The sequence below is a fragment of the Taeniopygia guttata genome, chromosome 2, assembly GCF_048771995.1.
Source record: "Taeniopygia guttata chromosome 2, bTaeGut7.mat, whole genome shotgun sequence".
NCBI lineage: Eukaryota > Metazoa > Chordata > Aves > Passeriformes > Estrildidae > Taeniopygia > Taeniopygia guttata.
Window position 1 is genome coordinate 13,385,426 of NC_133026.1, and position 23,374 is coordinate 13,408,799.

General features: G+C 37.8%; 1 protein-coding gene across 3 annotated transcripts in view; it reads right to left on the minus strand.

The window, feature by feature from the left end:
- Positions 1 to 23,374, minus strand: part of CCNY (cyclin Y) — a 120,092-nt gene that overhangs the window by 24,974 nt on the left and 71,744 nt on the right. The window contains exons 1-5 of one of the 3 annotated variants that reach the window (XM_072925336.1): positions 21,716 to 21,733; positions 16,830 to 16,914; positions 16,019 to 16,053; positions 5,308 to 5,408; positions 2,275 to 2,310 (exon numbers count right to left, since the gene is read on the minus strand). In XM_072925336.1, coding sequence (XP_072781437.1) covers positions 2,275 to 2,310; positions 5,308 to 5,408; positions 16,019 to 16,053; positions 16,830 to 16,914; positions 21,716 to 21,718 — 260 coding nt within the window. In that variant the 5' untranslated portion in view covers positions 21,719 to 21,733. Of the gene's footprint in view, positions 1 to 2,274; positions 2,311 to 5,307; positions 5,409 to 16,018; positions 16,054 to 16,829; positions 16,915 to 21,715; positions 21,791 to 23,374 lie in introns of those variants that run through there. The other 2 variants (XM_030264322.4, XM_072925337.1) reach the window with 2 other exon arrangements.

Here is a 23,374-nt window from a genome sequence, read left to right on the forward strand (position 1 = left end):
AGTAGCTAAGACAACAAAACATGAAGAAAACCGATCAGTATAACCATGATAGGAGACACTGGGAAAGGGAGGAACGATATTAGAATGTTACAATCAAATGATGTGTGAGAAACATGTGAGGAAATATATTTCATGAATTAGATTGGTGAGGGTTTGAAATATTAGGAAGTAAATTTGGTTTAAGTCTCCTATGCAGGAGAACAGGAACAACTAAATACTATCTAAAATGAATTATTCTCTGGAAAAATAGACGTTTGACTCATTGTTTGTCAAAATGAACCTTGAGTCAAAAGTCACAGTGGTTTCACACTCCCCATCCCCCATAATGAACCAAAATCTCCCACATATGTCAACAACTTCCTTTTCTCCTATAATAGCAGGAAACAGAACATATGTTTTGCTCTTGCTGTTTCAGCAGCAAGCACAGCTGAGTGCTGTTATCACATTGTTCCTCCATTCCCAAGTCAGAGAGAACCCAAGACCCAGCAGTTGTTTCACACCCCTCATTTCAGAGTTTCTGACACATGTGAGCCTGGCTCCAGCATCTCTGCTTGGACTGTCTGTCCCAAGTGCAGGCACAGCACTTCCCCACCCCAGGCACATTCCAGCAAAAGCAGCAGCAAGCAGTTTCCTGAATCAATCACCTCTCCATCCCAGAAGTGAAAGGACAGATAGCAACCCAGAAAAACCCATTTTTCCCAAGAAAGTAACAGTCAGAATGCATTTGTTTTCAAGATGTTGTAAAAGTCTGGTCTCTCTGTCTACCAGTTGCAGGTCAAATTTGCATCAGGCTCTGCAAGCCCACAAATGGGCATCATTTACTGCAGACAGGGATTAGTTCCCTGGCAATCAGCATAGATGCACATTGTGGCTCTGGATCTTTCCTGCTCACTTGCAAACTCTTATACTGAGTTTTCTCACCCTTTGTACTCTCTAATGTGCCCGATTCTCTCGAACCTTTTACTCAGCTGCCATGGTACTTAGCAGAGCATTTAATTATTTATTTCCACATTATTTGGAGTCTGATTATCTTTGAGATCTCTATTATTTAGTCAAGCATAGCATAAACTGACTAACTAACCAAACTAATCCAGGGACGATGGAAAAAGGGGGGGGGAAAGCAACCACAGATGGATGAACAAGTAATCCAAGCATGACTACTCATGCCTTATTTCCTGGTAAATGAGATTAAAAGTTTGAGATATTTCACTCCAACTTTTTGCTTTATATATTGCCATGTTTCAGTCCAAGACCCACTAATGTCTTAGACAATCTTCTAAGAGCTTTCAGCAGGAATCAAGCCCTAAGCCTTTCTGCTCTTGTGCACGTTTAAAGGATTCTCTTGAGATGTCAGCCTTGTTTCAAGAAGGGTGATGGGTTCCAGTGACCTGAACCATGGTCCTGAATGACGAACCAGCTGAACTTTAAACTCATGAGTAATTCCTTTTGTTCTAGCTGGACTTCTTATAGTCCAGAAGAAAAAAACGTCTAAGTGGCTTGATAAATCAAGATCTAAGCCAAGTTCTCTGAAAAGGCCAATTGAAAAACCATGGACACAGAAGTCACTTCAATTATTTATACAACCTTTCCTTAGAAATGTCAGGAAATATTATTTTAGGATACCATGACATATCATGAGGACAGGGAATTTAAGATACAAAAGCACAATTCAACATGAAGAAAACTCATATATGTGCCAAGTTACTTTTTAGAGAACCTTTTTTCTATTCAATTTCAATCAACTTGACTGAGCAGAGATCTAAAATATACTATACCAGGAGAGATAAGCCAGGACCTGCTCTGTTTCTGAGCATCTTGAATTACATCTGATCACAATGCCACTCTTACTGTATAATTCATGGGTTTTATTTCAAAATCCTAACTGATTACTGATATACACAGTTAACTTTACAAAGGTGCAGCTAAAAATATACAACTGAAAGACACTATTCAGATTTTTCTACATGTAAGTGCAACATATGCAACAATGCAGAAGTGCCCAATGCATATAAAACCAAACACTGAATCATCAGAGCTTTTCAATGTTGAGCTGTACTTCCATTTTTTATGGTACTTAATCCTTCAATTTTAATATTTCAATGTAAAATAATACATATAGAAAAATGTGTGTGTTTCTTATCGCTAGCCTGTAAGTTAAGAAAACTACTATCCAAAAACATTTTGAAAGAAATTAAGCATGGATTTCTAGGGTTTTAGCAGTTCACTTGTTGAAATAAAAAATATTTTCAGTACAAGATTCCACTATTCACATACCTGTTTTTGATGTGGTAATATATTGCAAGAGCTACACTGTAAAGAAAAATACAGAGTTAATATCTCAGGACTGCCATATTAATATTTTCTGTCATATTGCATGCAAATTTAAAATTTAGCACAAAACATGACAAACAGTATATGGCCAACAGCCTATTTTCTTTTGTTCGCTCTTAGACATCAGGAAGACTGCTATAAACAGACAATTTTATATTTGTTTTGTACACTCCAACTGCATGCTTTTTACTAGTAATTAAGTATTTTACTTCATATTATCATCATATTTATATTATCTTCATATTTCATGTACCAAGTTGCACATACTTTCCATTTAATGCCCTACTCCACTAAACCCAGTGATTAAACCCCTACTGACTTCCAAGGCTGAAGACAAAGCATCACAGGCATTGGACATTCTCCTTAGTTTTGCTGCCAGGTTAACACAAAATGTTTTAATCACCATTGGCTTATGACTGTATATTTAAATCCATTGCTTGTGTCTGTCTTTCTATAGCTGCTCAAACAGCAGACTCCAATACCACACTCCTACAGTTTTATGGCATCAAGTTACTTATTTTAACTCAGGAAAGACGACTCCCTGAATAATTTACTGCATTATGCATTTCCCCTACTCTCAACCACACACTAAAGCACCCCTGTGTATATTCTGCACACAGACAAAAAATGTCCTTGTATTCACAGAAAGTTAAGATTTTGATTACATACACAACTAACTGATCTCATTCCCATTTGAGATGGAACAAAATTAAAGCATGGATTCTTATGATTATCCTAGAGTTTCCAACTCCCAGCTCAAGCTTTACTCACAATACATTTTTATTGAAGAACGAAGCCAAGCCAGCACTGTCCCTACTTACTGCAGCAGCATAAAACCAAGCTAAGGTAAAGGGGAAAGAGGATGGAGGAGGGAATTCACTGATTCTCTTTGCAGACAGTTTGTTTCATCAGTGATTCACTGTAAGATGCTTATGTCTTATACTAATGCAAAATTTCCCAGTTTTCCCTAAAAGACCTTTTAAAGAGTTTTTACATGAAAACTGAGATACTGCATGTTAGGAAAATAATATGTTTGAATAAAACTCTAACAGAATTTTAAATTATTTCAGGTTTGATTTGGGGTTTTTTTGAACAGTCATACAGCAGAAAATGTCTTTCTTGGCTAAAAGTAAATATTTTTACTAAATTTTTATGTGATTTACCTATCTATTATTATTCTGTGTATTAGAAGTTCTTAGATCATACATGCTTTTTAAATTTGGGAATTTTTTACAGACACATATTTAAGGAATCAAGTGATAGTGTGTACCATGGACACTTAAAGACCACAGTTGTTACTGAACACAAGAAAACACACATTTATGAATTAATTTGATTTGACAGAAAGATATTCACAAAATGAATTAATCCTAAAATTTGATATTAAATTATGCCCCTAGGAACACACTTGCAGCTCCAGTTCACTTAATGAAAGCAGATGCAAGAACCTATGTGCACAACTCTGCTTGGTGCCCATATGGTTGCCTTTGTAACAAAATGCCAAATTAAGTTTAGAAAATATTTACTATTTAGAAATCTGTATCAGAATCTGAAAGTCTCTCAGGGCTGTAATAGAGTAACTCATCCAAGTTTCATTCTACTTTTCATACACTGGTTCAGCTGGCACTAAGAGTGCAGAAATTATGATTACGGAGCTTTCCATCACCCTATCCCAGCCACCCCGACTGCTGCAGATGCTGCAGTGGACACAGTAATATTTTAAACACACCAGTGCACAACATGACCTAGAAGGGATAAATGAGCTGAGCAAAATGCCTCCCTCTTAGATTTACCTATGTGCAATAGTTATTTTCCTGCAGAGACTGCAAGGTGTGGGGAAAAAAGCTGAAGCTGTACTACAAAAGCAGTAATCCTACCATGTCCTCACCCTTCAACCTGTTAAATGTGCAGCCAGACAGAAGATGCAGAGACTTTGTGTTCCAGAGTTCAGTTTCTCACCTTCTGTAGTTCCTTTTCAAGCTCTCTGAGCCCGTGCAGCTTCCAACCCTTCCCATGCTGGCAGCCTGGCCTCAGTCCTGCATGACCCCTGCCCATCCCAGCACTGGCTCTTGCATCTCCTTTGCTCCCCACAACTCTGCCCAAACACACCACACCACCCTTTTCCCCACCACCAGCTCATCCCTCTGTGTCCTAAAAATGCTTCTTTGCTGCTGCACCCAAGCCCATCTCTTCTTCCCACGAGCCATGGCAGTTCTAATGCAAAAACAGACCCAAAATCCACCCAAAAGGCTGCACTTACTCTGCATACAAAAGATTTTAGAGCAGAATAGTATGAGATTCAAAGAGGAAAAAAGCCTAAACACCTCAGAAATGGAAAACCTTTTTCAAGTGTTAATCAGAACTATTTTTAAGTTACTAGTGACAGAAACCTGAAGAAGAGCAAGACTGTATTCCAGGCAGAAAGAGCTGACAAGGAATCAGGCATCAGTTTAACTATAAAACCGTTCTCCTCTCCCACCTTTTTCCTTTAACAGAAAAATTAAGGACTGTCTTAGTGACCAACATTACAAACTCCTTTGGATGTGGTAGTCTAAATAGATTTGTCTCTCATGTAAACACCTCTGCAGCAGAGATACTGTCTTAATAAATTTTTGAATTTGCATACACCAAGGTAACCAACCTACAGACAACTCAAGGGAGGCTATCAGCAACCATTAATAAAGAACACAAGATGCCTGAGCATTTGGTCTCTATTTTCCCCTTACTGTACAAAACGTAAAGAACAATACAAATAACAATTTCATTTCTTTCTAAATGTAAAAAGGCACCAGTGAAACTTAAAATGCTCATCTAAGACATCACCCAGTAAGTCTGGAGCATGACCAATTAAGTAAATTTATTATTTCAAAAACTAAAACCTTTGAAGTTTGCTTAGTAATGGTTCAGAAATATGTACACATAAATACACACATAAAATACAAGTGCTAGCAAAAATAAATAAATTGTAATACCCACCATTTAATGGTATACTTGAGGTTTGGTTGACTGACCGTGCTGTCATCCAGGAAAATAGTGGAGCAGGAACTGTACTTCCTTCTCAACTGCCCAGGAGGATGCTATGAAAAACATGCAAAAGAACAGTGGCAATTATGTAATAGCAAAGCATTTTTTTGAGAAAATGTAAGAATTTAAAAAAGACAAATTTCTGTCTCTCACAATGACGCACACAGTAATGTGATTACATTTGGAAGCAGTTCAGAAAGTTCAGAAATAATTAACAGTGCAAAAATCACAAAAATTCCTGCCTGAGACTCGCTAATGCATTCAAGTCCCAAATCCCCTGCGTCCCTCCTTCCCCAAAACCAGGCAAAAATTTTTCTGCAGGCTTACTCAAATACATACATACACTTGGAAAGCAAATATGAATAAGACCTATATCTCTGTCCTCATTCCAACAGAGTAAATGGAAGAGTGAAAAAGAAATTGTGTTAGCAATGAAGACCAGTTTAGCAACAGATAAAAAACCATGCTTGCAGAAAAAAATATTTTAAACCCTCAAAAAAAAGTAAGGGAAAGAGGTCTTTACAGTAGAACTACAAAATTAATAAGGAGAATTCATAAAAATAATTCATAATAACACATTGTTATCAGAAAGGAAGAAAACTGATCAAAGAACAGAAGAGTATAAGCAAAATTTTAAAAAACATATATAAAAAGAAAAGGTTTTCAATATATTTCAATCATTTTTCTGCACTACCATAGAAAAACACTGGAAAATTCAGCCAAAAAACTGGCATTTGAGAACTCTGTTTCTAAACATTTTTTTGCTGAGAGAGCTTCTCCATCAGCCGTTTAGAGCAGCCAACACTCCACCAGGCTAAAGAGAATAGCTTCAATTACACCAGCTAATAGCTCTCACAGTCCCTAATCCTCTTTGATTCTATCTTTGCTTATTCCATCTACACTAGCAAATAACTTGACAAAGAACCTCTGTCAGGAAAGTGAAGATCAGTCAAATTACACATTTAACTCTCAACAGAATAAGTTTAAAATTCAGCTGGCGTACCAACATGGAAATTTTAATTCATCTTACAATTAATGTAGTTTCCAGCATTTCAGTGGAGGGACCAATGTCAATACCATCAGCAGAATTCAGAGGTATTTACCAGCCCAGAGCAACTGAGTATCCAGGATACAGTCCTGTGACTGCTACCTCAGTACATCTTCCCCTGCCCACTTTCCAAAACAGATATTATTACAAGTGCCAGCATCCATCAGCTCACCAATGCTCCACTTTCCATAGGCAGCTGACTTCCTAGCAGCATTCACTACACAGACAGACAGACTCCTGGTAAAACCTACACACATCTAAGTCATATTTCTGAATTTCACAGCTATGAGTGAAAAACCACAGTCTCCTGTTAATTGAAAAAAACCCCAACATTTTCTGAAGCTGCCACAATTGTAGAAACATTATGTTCAAATTATCTGAAAGCTTACCAACAAATTCTCTCAAGGTCCTTCACTTGACCAGTAAAATTGCTGGCTGAGCTGCTTTTCTTGGAAGTGAAAAGGTTTACCGAGAAAATGAAAAATACCACAAATTTCAAAATCAAAAGTCCTGCAGGACTTCAGGAGTTTGGAAAGGTACTTTGTAATACTTTGAAAGCTGACAATCCATCTACTTTCCAAGCTATTGTATGTTAGGCAAGAAAGAGGTACTGTGAATATTAATACCATAAAATTTATTAACTAGCATTGCTGCACACAGAAAGAATTACTAGGGGACTGGTGATTCAAAGCCCTTATTCTACCACAGTTTTGTTTAAATATCTGCATTAGTCTGTTGAGTACCTTCCACAGGCATGATAAAGGCAAAGCATCTTAAAAACAAGAAAAATGATACTCTAGTGGCTGGGGGAAAAAAGGGAGATGTACACACATCTCAGCATTGTTATTAAAAAAAAACAACACATGGAAAGTTTTCTTTCTGCATAATAAGTGTCAACATGCTTTAAAGGTTTAGAAAAAATGTAAGATAAATATACAGGATTTATTCAAGGGAAGCACAACTAAGAAACAGAAAATAACTCTGTAGCAACACCACTATCAGATTTAAATTTTCCTATGTAAACAGCACTCTAACATTTGACACACGTCAATAATTAGAGCAACGCACCTTATTTCTGAAACTACCACATCACAGAACTCTTCTTGGGTTTTCAGCCCACATCACACTTTGTTAGGCTTGGAACTTTTCACACCTCAGGAAAATACGTGGTGTCCCATGCCTCACTGTTCACAACAACTTGGCAGGAAGGAGCACTTCTCCGAGTCAGAAGAATGGTGCCAAGTACAAAGCTACACCCTTGGGTAAATATACACACACCTGTGCCATGTGAATAACTGACCTGTCAGGAGATCAGCATCCCCAGCTTCTACTCTGATGTCCAACTGCAGCCATATGATGCAGCAGGTAACAGATTTCCTGCCTCTTCAATTGCTGGAAAACACCCTCAGTTTCATATTTTATCTCGACTAAGCTGGGAGACATTTGAAGTGCCACAGTTCAGTCAAACAGACTTTTTTCTGAGCCTCCATAAAATGTTGCACAGGAACCTTCTCCATCCTTGCAAAGGACAAAGAGGCTACTGAGCATCAGCTCAGTATTCAGCACTGTCCTATAGATAAACTCCCTTCTGTGTCCATTTCAATGTGATAGGTCCATGACCAAAATTGTACAGGAGCTTAACACCTTTGTATTTCAAATCCATCAGAGCTGATCACAAAAATGCTCCCATCGAGACAAGTCAAAGAAGCTCTAATTAAGGGCAAAAAAAAAAAAAACCAAAAAAAAAAAAAAACCAAACAAAAAAAAAAACCAAAAAAAAAAACCAACCAAAAAACCCCCCCAAAAAAAAAAGAGCTGAGAATGACAAGCTTTTGGAGAAATTAGCCAAATTATCTAATGAGATCCCACCATAAAGCTAGCACAGGAAAAGGACAGACTGGCACACCTCCTTTTGTAAATCTTCATATGCAAAAAGGAGCATAGAACACATGTGAAGCCTTGACAACCTCTGCTATTACAAATATTTACTAATTCAAAGCACCTCACTGATACAAAGTGGGATTCACTTAATGTGTTTTTTCAGTAGCTGCAGTACTATCTCTGTAGCCAAGAGATTCTGTAGATGTCACGCCTCTCAACTTCAGCAAAACTTCCAACTTCATCTCACATAAAATTCCCAAAGGGCAAACTAAGGAAAACATGGCAGGTAAAAACTACTAAATTTATACTAAAATTATATTCTGGTCAGCCAGGGATCACTTTCAAATTAGAAGCTTGAAGGGACATTCCATAGAGGCCCAGTCAACTCCACATAAAATACTGACCAGCAACTTTGATCACAGTATCAAAGTATTTTTTATTGTATTTGCAGCTGAGATTAACTTGCAGAGGACATTTTTCTTTAAAAAATGCAATATATCATTAGAATTTATAGAGCTACCAGAGTAGAGCACCCATCCACTCTGCTCCACTGGAATTTCATGTCCAGTTTTGGACACTGTATTTCAAGAAAGATGAATTTATTTCAGAGTCTGGAGGACAGGGAAGCAACGTAAGTCAGAGATTTTAAAAACTTGATTTACAAGGGATTGTAAAGGCAGGCCGGAAAGGTTTTCTCCAGGAACAAAGCAAAAATAATGGCTTTAAAGTAATGTTGGAGGAAGTTACAAAGAAGAGGACGTTGTTCTCTATGACCCTTGTGGATGAGATAAGAAAGAGCAGGCTTATATTAAACTATGGAAAATTAAAATTGTACATGAAAGTGTGAGAAGAGGTGATGGCAAAAACAGCTAAGCCACTACCTTTTCCTAATAGTAAGGATAGCTTAAATGACTTGAGCAGTAATAGAATCTCATCACTGAAAGTTGTAAGGAAGAGATAAAACAAACAGGCCAGGAATAGCTTAGATGCAAGCTTCTGCTTCTGGACAAGAAACCAGACTGAACAAGCTTTTGAGATGAATTCTAGACCAATCTTCTATCATTTGGTGGAGAGGATTTGTAGCTCTTTACTCCAGAAGCAGTTGCTATTTTTGTCATTTGAAACAAAGACAGCCACTAAGAAATGCTGACATTATAGTTCAACAATGAATACGAAATAGGTGTTTTGTGGAATTTCTTTCTTAACAGGAGAAGATGTAGAACAGAAAACTCTGCTTTATAACTTGCTACGTTTTTGAATGTGTTACAGAAAAAACCCTAAGAGATCAAGGTCCAGTTTTCAATAATGCAGGTGTTCCTAGCTCTTGAGACTAGCAGTTTTTTCCCCTTGCACAGCAAGTACTAAGCAAATATCACTGCTTTATTTTCTTCCAGCTTCATCCTAACACTTTCCAATTTTCCAAATCCTGTGTGTTTTAAGATGTTTGAACCACAGGTTTTTACTTGAAGTTTATATAAAAAACATTTTATCAGAATTCTAATAGCTTGGTTTTGGCCATCAAAATCATACAAACACTACAGAATTGCTTCTAGGTACCTGTTTTGAAAGGGATCATAATGGATTCCTAACTTTTTCACAATAATACTGTACAAAAGAGCTAATTTCTCTCAGGAAGCATCACTTAGAAATTAAATTTAAATTTGTGGGGAAAGAAGAAATGTTAACATTTCTTTTGCTAAAGTAGGCACTTCAGAGGGGTTTTGTGTAGAAACAACATCTAATGGATGGTGCACATTACCCAAAACCCACACTCAGAATTGACCAGAAGGGCCAGCTCTGGCCTCTTCAGCAGCACTAGGGTGGCTCTCTGCCCTGATGCTCAGCAGGGTTCATTTGTTTGGGCACAACACTCCCCTAATGAAGCTATACAGCTTTAGTACCAGCTCTGGCTCTCAGCCAGTCAGCTTCCAGTTTGGCAAAGCAGCTTCAGCCTTTTCCAGTGTTCTTTTGCACTTGTCCATCAAAAGATAATTTGGAGCTTCTCTACTAAATAATGATAGTAGTTTCTCTACTCCCTGCGAACCAGGTGTAAGTTAGTGCATGATTTTAAAAGGTCCTATTAAATAATATTTTCCCCCATGGAAAAACTGAGGCTTGCTTGCACCCGTCTGTGCAGACATGCCTATTAGCTTCCAGGGAGTAGAGGCTGGCCAAGATGCTAAAAGGCAAAACTGGCACAAAAAAGTGCACATGAAGCCAAATTACAACAGTGAGCAAAAATACCAGGACTGCTTCTGACTTGGAAAAGGGAGGTTCCTATCTTCAGGATCTTCTGTTGCTTCAGATATGACTTCGTTTTGACAATATTTTTCACAGAAGAAACATGATTTTACAGGTCAACAAAGTGCTTCCCAAATCAACCCAGCCATGCAACACAATTCTCTGCATGGCTCTTCAACGTTCTGCACTTATTTTCATCTTGCATAATGCCAACACAGCAAAATTGTCTACCTTTGGCGTAGATATATTCACCAGAATAAAAGTAATAGGAAACTGCACCAGTATGTTCATCTTCCTCTGCTGAAAACTACAATTAAATAAAAAAATCCAGTCCGACTACTCTTAAGTAATACCCCTTGTTCCTCATGATTCAACTTTGTCCTCAGCTGACGTTTCACCAATGTTTGATAAAGTCCAAATCTAGCCTAGCTTAGACTAAATCTGCACTTGAAAGTTTTTAGCTCTCAAAGCTCATCTTTACTCATGTCAACTAGAGAAAATTATGTCAGCAAACCACTGAGCTCCTGAGGGGCTCAGCAACCACCAGTAAACTCTGCAGCACATGCAGGCCCTATTTAACCACTGATAAAGCACCCTGCTTTACAAACGTGAAAGATTAAATATTTCTTTGACTGTTAAAATCAGCTCAAGGGCTTATATTTACAAAGCGTGTAATTGCTACTGTTGTGCAATTCCACCAGAGGGACTTTATTACATTCCCAGCAAAGCAAGTATCACATAGCCCCTTGTAAAAGAACTGTCCTGCATGTTCTCATTCTAACTCAAAAGTTAAGCTTGTTTCTCCCCATAAAAAAGTTTATCACTTCATATAACCTAATGCCTTGAGGCTGACAGGAGAGGTAAAATTCTTTACCCTAGAAGAGAGGAAAGGAAGCTAAATCAAAGACTCTAGAAAAACACATTTCAAACAGTAAATTTAGGTAAGGCATTAAAGAAAACATGTTAATTTTAACTTACTAGATGCCTGGAAAGAATCTTAAGCTGCATCTATTAGGAATGGCATCAGTGTAAGGAATCTGCAAAATGGACCAGGTGACCTATAAAAGCCCCCTCTAGACCTGCTTTTCTGTGATTGTGCAATGGAGAGGAGCAAAGGCCACATTAAGCAATCTCCAGGAAAACTTCAAGAGCACCTGAGAAGCCTCTAAGCTATCTTTCAGTTTATCTTGCTTTTCTCTTCAAGTAAGGAATGACAATTAAAATATCTTAAGGAATTTGGACAGCAATTATAAGCCTTTCCAATAGCCAGCCTCAGGCAGTCTACTTGAAAACAACATCTCATGTTTTATGTTGTGCTTTGCTTTCACAGATTAAACTACTTTTCTGACCATGTTCCCATTTCAGCATGTATCTTATTTACTCATTAATCACTAGTTGAAAGTGTTTGATTATCAGTCACATGTTCAGAAGTTTTACAACATGGAAGCAGAACAGCCTCTTTATTCAATCTGACAAGAATATTTGGGAGATACATAGGAGTAAGTGCCATACATAATTCCAAGCATGCAAAAAGGCTCATAGAAATTTTTCTTGCCTCACCACGTCCAGCAGAAGACCCAATTGTTCTCTCAAGTCCCCAGTACTGTGTCTGGGGAGAAGCTTCCCCTGATGTAAATCACCAAGGGGTAATTTCCAAAGACCAGGGTTGTGACATGAGTGTCGCCCAGTAACTTTTCCCCAGGATGAAGAAAAAATCTTCTGGTCTCTACACAGATGTTAACTTTTCTACTTGGAATGATAAAAACAGTATTAGTTTGCTGGAATTTGAACATCTAGTTGCCAGGTAGCATACAGTAGAAGCCAGTAGACAGCCCAGATCCCTAAAAAAGACAATGATGAAAGGATCCTGTTGCTACAAGGCTGGCAAAGAGTCTCCAGAGTAAAAAAAAAATATGCAAAAGTGAGACATTACTTCCTTTTATTTTCTTTCCCTTTTCCTACCCTTTATCTTCCTTCAGAAATACAGAAATATATTGAAAAAATCCTTTATTTTTAAGGAGTATTGCTGCTCAGAAACATATATTCATTTTAAGATTGTATCTTGCCTAGAAGAGAAGTAATTACCTGGGCTAACAGAGCATTTTCTCCTTGTCTGAAAGGGAAAATTTCTGGAAAAACCTGAATGAGAAAACAACCTTTTTTCTCCCCTCACCCTGCTCCTTTCCTTTACAAAAAAACACAGTAAAAAGGACTACCTACTGCAACCATAATAAAAAATTCACTCTTTTTCCACCACCTCCTCTAAAAACACAAAACGTGTCTGTCTTCCTGTTTGCTTTCCTTGTACAGGCAGAGACACTGATGCAATCTCTCTTCTCTGAGAAAGGAAACGCCCCTATCTCAGTCTGCATCTTTATCCCTCTCAGCACCTTGACTAAGCACATTAAAAGACATGTGCACACCAAGGCAGCATAAAAAAACCCCATAAAATAACAAAAAACAGTGACTGCCAGCCAGTGCAATGGGAAAGAGAAGCAGAGTCTGCTGCAACTGCTTAGGAATTAAAACAGGCTGGAAGAAAGCAAGGTACAGCAAGGTGGCTCAGGTGCATTGGAGGTAGGGAACTTCCAGCATCATTCCCAACCTGTCATGTGTCTCCTTGGGTTCTGCGGGAAGACTGGGAGATGGCAGTTCCTCCATAGCACTCTGTCACTCCCCCCTTTCATTCTTTCTCCACCCCAAAAAAAGAGCAGCTGCTGGCTTCTTCCATCACACCTACTGACAAGGTGAATCTGAAATATGGCAACTGTCAGCTCTTGACAAAGTGTAACAAATCAAATCAGGAACCCACCATTTGTGTTTGGGGATAACAGGAAACTATTCAGCTAAATAAAATATCCTACAAACAAAAGCAAGCAAGCAAGAAAAAGAACAGTGGTGTGATCATGCTAAGAAAGTGCATTTTTAAATGAGGAAGAGTCAATACAAATTTTTTTTAATAAGTAATATTTCAAAACTGCATTTGTATAAATTACTACTCTCTGTTACCACACAGAATTTGGCAAGCAGTTAAAACCACCCAGCTTTTCTTGATACTTCTCTTTCTAACCAGCCCCCCATATTACTTGGGAGAAATTAAATTCTGCCTGCAAAATAACCAGTTATGCAGATAAAAATAATTTGTTGCTCATCTTGGTTATTTATCACAAAAGGAGAATAAGCATGAAAAACAACAACAAAAAAAGAACCACAAAAGAAAAAAGTGCTGCATTATGGTAAGGAGTTCTTTTAAAAAAAGGCAAAATAATAACACTACAGAATTTATGCCCTCTGGAATGTTTCCTTCAGAGAAGATGTGGGGACCCAGCACTTCACATCAACAGGGAAACAGATGAGTAGCCATAGCTCCTGTAGGACACACTGAGAAACAGTGGAAAAGAACTGATCTATCAATAGGGTATATCATAAACCATTGTACCATGTAAATAAAACCCATTATTTGTCACATACAACTGTTAAATCTAACTAATTCCTTCAATTTCTTCCAGCAAGGTGGTCTAGATAAACCATGATGGTTCCCTGCAGTCTGAAATCAAAACACAGTTTCCAGTTACAAGTCACAGCTACTCCTACAAAAATGATCACCCAGTTTGTACACCAAGTTTAGCACACTGAAGATTTAGGAGGTGCTGAATGAATACTTACAGATGTGCTGAAGGAACAACTTAAAATATTACAGGATGTGCTTGAAAATACATTTTATCTATGAGTATTGCCTAAAAAGCTTAACTGACCTGTAAAGACACAGACATGGTAAGAACTTCACCCTCATAAAGGTTATTTTTAGCTTTGTAATTCAGAAGTACTTTATATGTACAAAGACTTAAGGTAGCAGTAAACCACTGAGGGAAGTTTACACTACTGCAGCCTCAGCCAATATTTTGAATGCTACTTAGGGGGGGGGAAACAGAACAAATTAAGAAGAAATACAGCACTTAGCACATCAACTGTATGTGAGGCTACACTGAGCTCCCAACAACACAACTCCTCAGTGATAGGATCACCCTTCCCTTTTCTGCAATATGTCCAGCCGAACCTAAAACCACTTTATACCAGAGTCTGCAATAGGATGCTTCCAGCAGCATCTGTAATAGTCATCTTTGTTAAGCTGCTGCAGGAATTAGAACTCACAACACAATTTTTACATATGAAATGGTTGGTGCTAAGCACACATTATTAAGTTTACAGGAACCCAGTACACTGGCTGTCCAAGTTATTTTAAAACAAGACAACGGCTCTGCAAACTACCCTCACATGCACTATAAACAATGGGAATGTTTTATAGGGGAATACAAGATGAGGACCAAGAATATCTGCTAACCTAGTGAGGGCAACTTTAAGGGTTCTGTAAGCCTCACAGAATTCTGAGAAGCCATGACTTCTCAGAATCTTAACTCTTAGGAAACTGAAAAATCTCGGCTTGCTTTGAGCCATACAGTAGTTTTATAGATATACTCAACACCAATCAGTTCCATCAGCAAATGAAGCAGTCCTGCCCTCCCACCCCACACAGCAGTTCATTCCTGCCCTTGTGGCTCCATCCCTTACTGCACGTGTGAGACCTGGAGTGAATCACAATTAGGAGCTCCACTTTAGCATTCAGCTGAATCGACCTGCATTTGTGCCCCAGTCCAGTTTATCTGGAGCTAGACAACTGCCCACCTCAGCACAAAGAGATGAAGTGGGTATAAACCACATCTGTTTGTTTCAGCAGCTGTAGTGCCATAAAAATGAAATTATAGCTTATATTTACAGATAGAGAAAAACCTCTCCATTCACCTTAAAGGCAAATAGCATTTGGTAGACAATTAGTTCTTTCCCTTCTCAAATTTACCTAACTATGACTCCAATATTTCAGCACAAGGCTTCACATACTTGGGATCACACTGGTTCCAGGTGCTTCAGCAGTACAAACAATGTTAACTGAGGTGAAGAACCTGGTCCTCTATCCAAAGCAGGCTACAGGGTATTTGCTCTCAGCTTCACTGAGAATTTGACTCAAACAGATGAGAACTGAATTGAAAAATGCCCAGGGTACATGAGCATATCAAACCCCCGTCTTCATACTCAGCATATAGCACATGTCAATTCACATTTACCTTGCATCAACACACTTCAGAACAACTGTGTAAATACCCAATGCTGTAGTTCCCTGCCAATGCAAACTTGCATACAAATTTAATCTAAAGTTTCAAGAGTTTCTGTAGTAATTTTAAAAAATCATACCAATGTGTGCAGCTCTTTTTCCCAGTTACCTACGTACACTGGTTGTGAGCATAATACTGTCTTCAAACCAACAGCTTTGTTCCACTAACTCAATAGCCAAGGCTTATACTTCAGGATCCTGATGCAGAGCAACATGTGAAGCATCAGCACCCTCTCAGCAATGTGGAAATCACGTGTGATAACTCTCATTTACTGTATAATATAGACAACAAGGAGAAAGCTGCATAGCGAGGCATTTTCACTTACGTGGTTTATATAGAGACTCTTGCGTTTTTCTCTCACTGCAAAAACACAAAATATGATAGAAATATTACATGACTATTTTTTCCTGATTAAGCTTCTTATACACCATTTATAATAAAAAGAACAGGAGACTATCTATGTGCAACATTATAATTGCTTTTGCACTAACCAAGTATATAAATACAGCAAACACAGAAGAAACACATATCTGAATGCATAAAGGCATTTATGCTCACTAGTGTGGTGATGGGTTAAAATTCTCATCCATTTGGATACTTCACCAGGCACTGGTCCACATGGGCAAGCTAATATGCAGTAAGCTGCAGTTCAAGGTAGCAGTGGCTTGGCCATTCTTCCCCAGTTCTCTGTGTGGGTACCCCTGAGCCACCAGTGCCTTCATCCAAGGTACCTTGCTGCAAAGTGACCTACGCTACTTTGCAGGTATGAAAGCACCTCAACAGCTACACCATGGAGTTAGCAAATTCTCATCACAGCTTACTGTGCATTAACTCCCACAGAGAAGCCTTGAAACCATATGAATTACACCACTGCCTTCTATAGTGATCAGGCACAAGCCCGAAACTATTAGTCATGTTGGATGAAACAATGAAAATTTATTCCCTTGGTGAGCATGAACCAGTCACCACAAGCAATGGTTGCAAGTCAAAGCCACAATTAGCCAAAACAGTCAAAAAGTAAATAGCAACAAAAAGGGAGTTAGATGTATAAAGTCTTAATTGTCAGGCAAATGTTTAATACAGCTGATTATATATACTCTATCTCATTTTTTAAAGCACTTCCCCAATTAACTCACCCCATAGAGAGCCTGCGGAGCTCTGTTCCAGTGAAAACACAGCATTTAGGATACAACTCTGGAGGCAACTACCACATAAATCAAACTGCAGGATTAAAATAATAATGGTTTCATGCTGTAGGTGATTAAATGCACTTTGGTGCATCATGATTTGAAAGCTATGCAAACCAACACATTTAGCAAAGTAAGAGTGTTCACAATGGTGGGATAGCCTGTCCATTCCCTGTTGGATGAGAAGCCATTATCTGTGATTTATAATAAGCAAGCAATCTACACAAACAAGGCTGCATGTGTGAATACTGTGAAATTATTGTGTTTAATGCAGACATAAAATGAAAATTAAAAATAAGAAAAAACTTTGAAAAATCCTTACATAATTTTCCTCCCAGGGAGCAGAAAGGAGAATCACACATGACAGATGTTAGCCATGTCACTTAGAATATGCTCAGATCCACAATTACGGACATCATATAAGAAACAGAATTAAACAGGAACAGCAGGAAAATTCTGATGATCTAGTAAATTGTTAAACTGCTTGAAATCCTGCTAAAACACTGCACTACACTTAAGTTCCACACCCTGCATTTACCACCAGCAAAATACATAAGGCATCTACAGGGGAACAACAAAATGATGGTGGATACTTCTAAGAACAGCTGAAGTATTTGTCTAGTACCACATATTGAAATGTACAGGCAGTAAACAATTCTGATAAGCTGTGTGCCAACCTACTACAGTGCTTAATTCAAAGTTAACACCTATTAACTGTGAAATTTTGAACATGGTTAAGTATTTAACAGTTTTAATCACAAATAATTATACCACATTCAAAGTTCTTAAAATCCTACAAAGACAGCTGGTACATAGACTTCAAATACCATTTTAATGATCTTCATTTGCCTTAATTTTTTTTTCTGTATTTGTATCCCTTATTCAATTCCCCATGAAGGTACAATCCCCTACTATCCAAAGCAAGAATGTCACTCACAGCTCAAGTGCATTGCTATTTCCAGTCTCCAGAAGAATGTATTAACATATTTATACACATCCCTCCCTTTTGTGCCTGCTCAAGCACTTCTTGTGTACATTTTTGCAAGCACCATGCTGACCTCCTTTCCCTATCTCCCCATATAACAAAAATTCAGTTAGCCTGGCCTCTCAGGTGAGGCATTGCAGGAAGGCAGCTGCTTCTTTCTGTGCTTCTGGCTCACTCTGCCATAGTGTAAGGCTCAACTCTCCCCAGAGAACATGCCAGTGGGGAGTCAGGCAGAGGAGAAACCCAGTCTATCACAACCATTCTCTTTTGTAATCACAATCCCCATTTGAAACAAGGGGAAGCCAATTATTGCACAAGGCAAAATGACTGTAAAGAGGCATTCCATCACTTGCCTTCAGTCAGTTTAAAAATGCTTTGCTGCTCACACAACTCAGTACGGCCTTCAGCAGGCCAGACCATCATGTTAGAATTAACCAGTGCTTTGCAGCATAAACTCCCAACTGCAACTCCAGGATTTTGGGTTTCAGGTATGGGGTTTTGATGATGTCAAGCCAAACAGATTTGGAGACAGTTTAAACAATTAAATTTCTACTTTTTTTTTTAAACTATATAAAACTTCAAAGTTGTAATGGAACTCTTCAAGTGGAGTCTGAGACGCTGCCAAATTGTCTCAATCTTCCTCATTCTACAGCTGATGATCTATTCCTATTGCTAAAGAAACTTTCAACTGTTATGGCTGAGCTTTCACAATAGGAGGAAAGTATCCTGAAATTAAAAGGGAGTGAGGAAGTACACACAGAGGTATCTGTGTGTAAATACATGTATGTATGCATTTTTCATTGTGCTGTAATAAAAACTTTCACTGTGCCATTTCTATAGACTTATTCTAATAATATCAGGATCTAAAACAAAGTTCTTGAGGATTATAACTATAAGAACGTCTTGCATTTTGGATGTTGGAATTACCAACAAAATAGATAACTCATCTATTTTTGTTTTAATTGAAAAAACTAGCTAACATTAAAGAATAAAAGCAGCTTACTCCACTTCTATCTGCCTATATAAATACAATTTGAAAATCTTTTTTGTTTGAAGCCCACTGATACTGCAAAATTTAGCCAGTACATTGAATGTGTAAAGCTCAATCTAAGTTAGGAGAGGGACACAGCTGGAATCCACTGACACAAAACACCAATGCCAGCACCTTGGAGGAGCAAACATTGCCTTCTTGTTACCATGAAAAAAAAGGCAGTTCCATTGCTGAAGTGCTGTTTGGAAACCCTGGGTTAATCACACCCACACACTAAATAGTGCATGGGTTTCCAGTCACCCACAGCTCACTGGCCAAGCTCAGCAAATTAGGGAGAACTTGCATAAAGCACTCACAAAAGTTAAAAACATAACAGGCAATATTCTGTACCAGCTCCCCAAATAGGAAGAATTCCACACATGTGATTTAGTACCTTGAAAATTCCCAAAAGAGATGGAAACATTTAGAAAAGCTAGGAAACAAATTAATATTTATTGTGACTTCAACTTTTCTAAGGATTCATTGAATGCTCAAGTAATTAAGGGTTCATTCAGACTTCTGACTAAGAAGAGCAGGACAATTTATATGCTTAGCATGGCATCCAGGCTTCACAGAACAAAGACAATTAGAGACCACATAATAAACCAAGATGCCACATCCTGCCTTATTTTATTTGTTGCTCTTTGCTCATGTGTTGATCACAAGCAGGTCAAGCACAGCTTCTATGCCAGGAGAATGCTGTAAGCAGTGAGGCTCAAAGAGCACAGGGAAAACTACTAGAAAGCCAAACATGGAACTGTCTGAAGGTAACATTGCCAAATCACTCTAGCACCTGGTGATGGACTTGGCGATTTCCCACTGTAAAACCATGAGATATATGCTCACAGTCAGAGCCAGATCCTGGATGAAACCTTGAGTCTTGATGCCACTCGACTTTCTGTGTATTGTATAATGTGTATTTTAATTATCCACAAGTCTTATCTATAGAAATATTTTCACTTACAGTCAACAGGAAGGTTTACCAGCCCAATACTATTCAAGTAATTGAGCAGTTATTTGCCCAAGTTAGGTGCTTTCAACACAGCTAGCTCAGCTCTCCTCTTCTACATCATCTGAAGAAGTCTTGGGGGTCCCCTAGATTCCACAGCAACCTGCCAGATCACACACAGCCCTACATGCCCTGAAAAATCCCTCTATATTCCTCTTAACAAGAACTTTATTACATTTTAGTTAGGCAACATCCTTGAACAGTGTGGTAGCTCCTACATCTCCAGCTCACTTGGTTCAACAAAGTACAGCCTAGCAAAATGCTTAGTGCTGGGAGCTGTCCCACCAGAACATGATGGTTCTTGGCAACACACCAGTAGATAAAAGTTTGCAGAATCCTTTTATTTTTATACAAACAAAATAGCCTTTGTATTTTTTTCAATGCATCAAGGACAGCTGAACAGATCTTACACTCCCATTGATAACATTTCTATAACATTTCACTAAATTAATTGTTCTTACTCAAAAATATGTTCTTCACGTTATTTAAACTAGAATAAATCTTCATAGACCAACTCTAGCACGCTGGTAGATAAATACTTTTATTAAATGTTTACAATTAACTCCATATTGCAATAAACTAACTGCTCTTATTACAAGTAAGAATAATCATCCACTCTGGCCAAAATTTTAGTTGTTGAACTTGGGTCTATTCTGTCCTTTCTTTCAACAAGCTGTAACAAGAAACAAGTAGCATCCATCTGGGATTAGACAGTTTCAAAACACAGCAAATTCACTATAAAACAGACATCAATCCTCATAATACAACAATGGAAATACTGCCATATTCATTTGCCAGACTACCAAACCAGATTAATATGGTAAATGGCATCCAAACCCAAATAATCAGGTATTGAAAGCAGGGCTGAATTCAGAAGGACAATCTCAAGGTCAAAGGAGGTACTCACATAATCAACTCTTCAACTGGGGTCTAAATGTATATCCCTCTTTGTTCTAGTCATGCCCAAAAACTAGCAAAAAATATACAGTAAGTGAAAACTACATTATTTTTCAAGTGATGCGTTTGACACTGCAATTTACTATGTAAATCTAAAGCAGCATTTATAGGCAGCAGAAAGGAGGACAAAGAATTCATGCTGAACAGTCAAAATTAAAATGCAGGAACTGCTTTGAAAGTCCTGCTAGAAAATAATGTGTTTTGTATCCATTATTCATTTATTTCTAAACCAGCATATCATACATGTCCAATAGGGAACAAATGAGCCACAGTAAATGGCTTCTATTCTACTGACTCTATCAGGAGGTTTGTTTAACAAATGTTAATTTTAGAGATCATTTTGTCTAGGTATAAAAAAAACCCCAACTAAACTCCAGACAAACATGATTATATAAAATCCATAACAAGAGGAGAAGAAGACAGAATATTTGGTAAGGATGGGGGTTATTTTGTTAAGAAAATCTAGTACTGACCTCATTTACAGTATCATCTATATCAGAGAAACCCTGGAATGTCTTTCAGCTAATATAAACTGACATTTTCTTAAAAATACTTTCTACACATTTTTCAAAAACCTAATGTTAACAGTTAAAAAAATGTTAAGAAACAGTTACACAAGAAAATTTGGATTTAGAGAAAATATTTTTTAAAATATAGTTATATTAAGCTTCATCCATATTTGTGCTACTGGTCTGACAAGACAATTAGCTAAAGGTGTGACTACGTAAAACTCTAACATGATGCCTCTAAATGCCTCTTTCTGGGGGAGGGGGGCCATTACATATTAAAGGACTATCACATGTATTCTAACAAAGGGTTTAGAGATAACTACTGTAATAAATTCAGTAACCTACCATCTGTTTGTGATTTACTGAGAAATATCGTACTGGCCCGTGGATGATCTGATGGGTTGAATTCCATGTTCAAATCTGGAAAGAAAGAACAGTACAAAAAACATTTATGATTATTCAATGGCAGACACAGATTTTCTCATTCTTTTTAGTAACACCAAGCTTACATACTTAAGCAGCTATTGTAAAACAGAATCCATCTTGAGGCCCACTTTTTTATCCTTCTTTGCACAAGTGGTTCTTTTTGGCATACAAATCATTTGCATCAACACAACTTTGGGATTAGAGTTCAGTTCTAAGGGCTGCTTTTGGATTAAAACAGATAAAGCAGCTTGAGGAGCTAGTACACAAGAAGTCAGGAATTTCCCACAAACCATCCCTCTCTTCCCACAAGGCCACAGCTTGGCACAGGAACACAGCTTGTTATATGTAATAATTGAAAAATTAAGCATTAAAAATAAATGCACAAGTCTCTACATATAGACAGGTTTCCAAGGTTAGACATGGTTATAAAAAAAGTAGTTACTGCAACTGAATGTTAACAAGTAAAATCTAGGCCAGAGTGATTTATGTGGTCAAGATTAGAAAAACATGGCACATCCACATATTAACACTCTCTTTGCTGTAATAACTTTAAAAAAAACCAAACAAACAAACAGAAAAAACACAAAAACAAAAAAACCCCCCGAAATTCCACACCTACAAAAAAGAACTCAAAAAAACCCCAACCAGTCCTAAAAGATACTTATCAGTTGCAAATTCAAATCTATCATACATATACAAACTCCTATGAATGATCTTTCTTATCAATGTTAAAATCCATTGATTTTATTTGTTCCCAAATTCCACTCTACTACCAATTTGCTAAAGCTTATAGGCCTGTATCCACTGGAAAACATGCTCCTAAAATAGTACATAATTTTTTAGCATTTCCTTGCTCTCCCAGTGTGGCTTTCTCAACCTTGGCTCTCTTACATCCTCTCTATCTCCAAATGCACATTCTCTTGCATTTTAAGCAGGCATTTATGTGAGACTACCTAGGAGCACTGATATTCTTCTGTGATTATCCCAGCATTTCTACAATTCTCTCATTCCCCTTTCATATCCTTATGAAAGCTCAGTAAAACTGGAAATTAAGCCCCAGGTCTTAGGAAAAAAAAGTCATGTTGCCCCAGGGTCAAGTTCTTCTGTCTACAGCTTTCCCTGTAGCTTTTCCTTTCCCTGCTCTACTTGCCCTTTTATTTAATAATTTACTAGGTCTTCCACTTCCCTGCATTTTTCTCCTCACTACACAGTTTTTACAAATGTACCTTCTATTTGTATTTTTCCATTTTATGCTCTCTTGGTTTCCTTTTCACCTCCCTGCATTCTGTAGCCCATGAGATGAGCAGCCTGACATGCTGCTGGAAATCTGGGCACAATTTTTGGAAAAAAACTTGATCTTCTTCCTACAAGGAAGAACTGAAAAATGCAACTTCTCAGTTGCAAATGGTCTTCTTATTACTATTATCATTATCATCAAAGCCACAAAGGAAAGAGAACCTAGGGATTTCAAGGGAAAGCTATTTTGATTGTCCCAGAAATCACAGATAAGTTTGGAGAAGATATTAAGAATGGCATCTTATGTTAGGAGTTCTGACTTCAAGGGACTATGAACTAGAA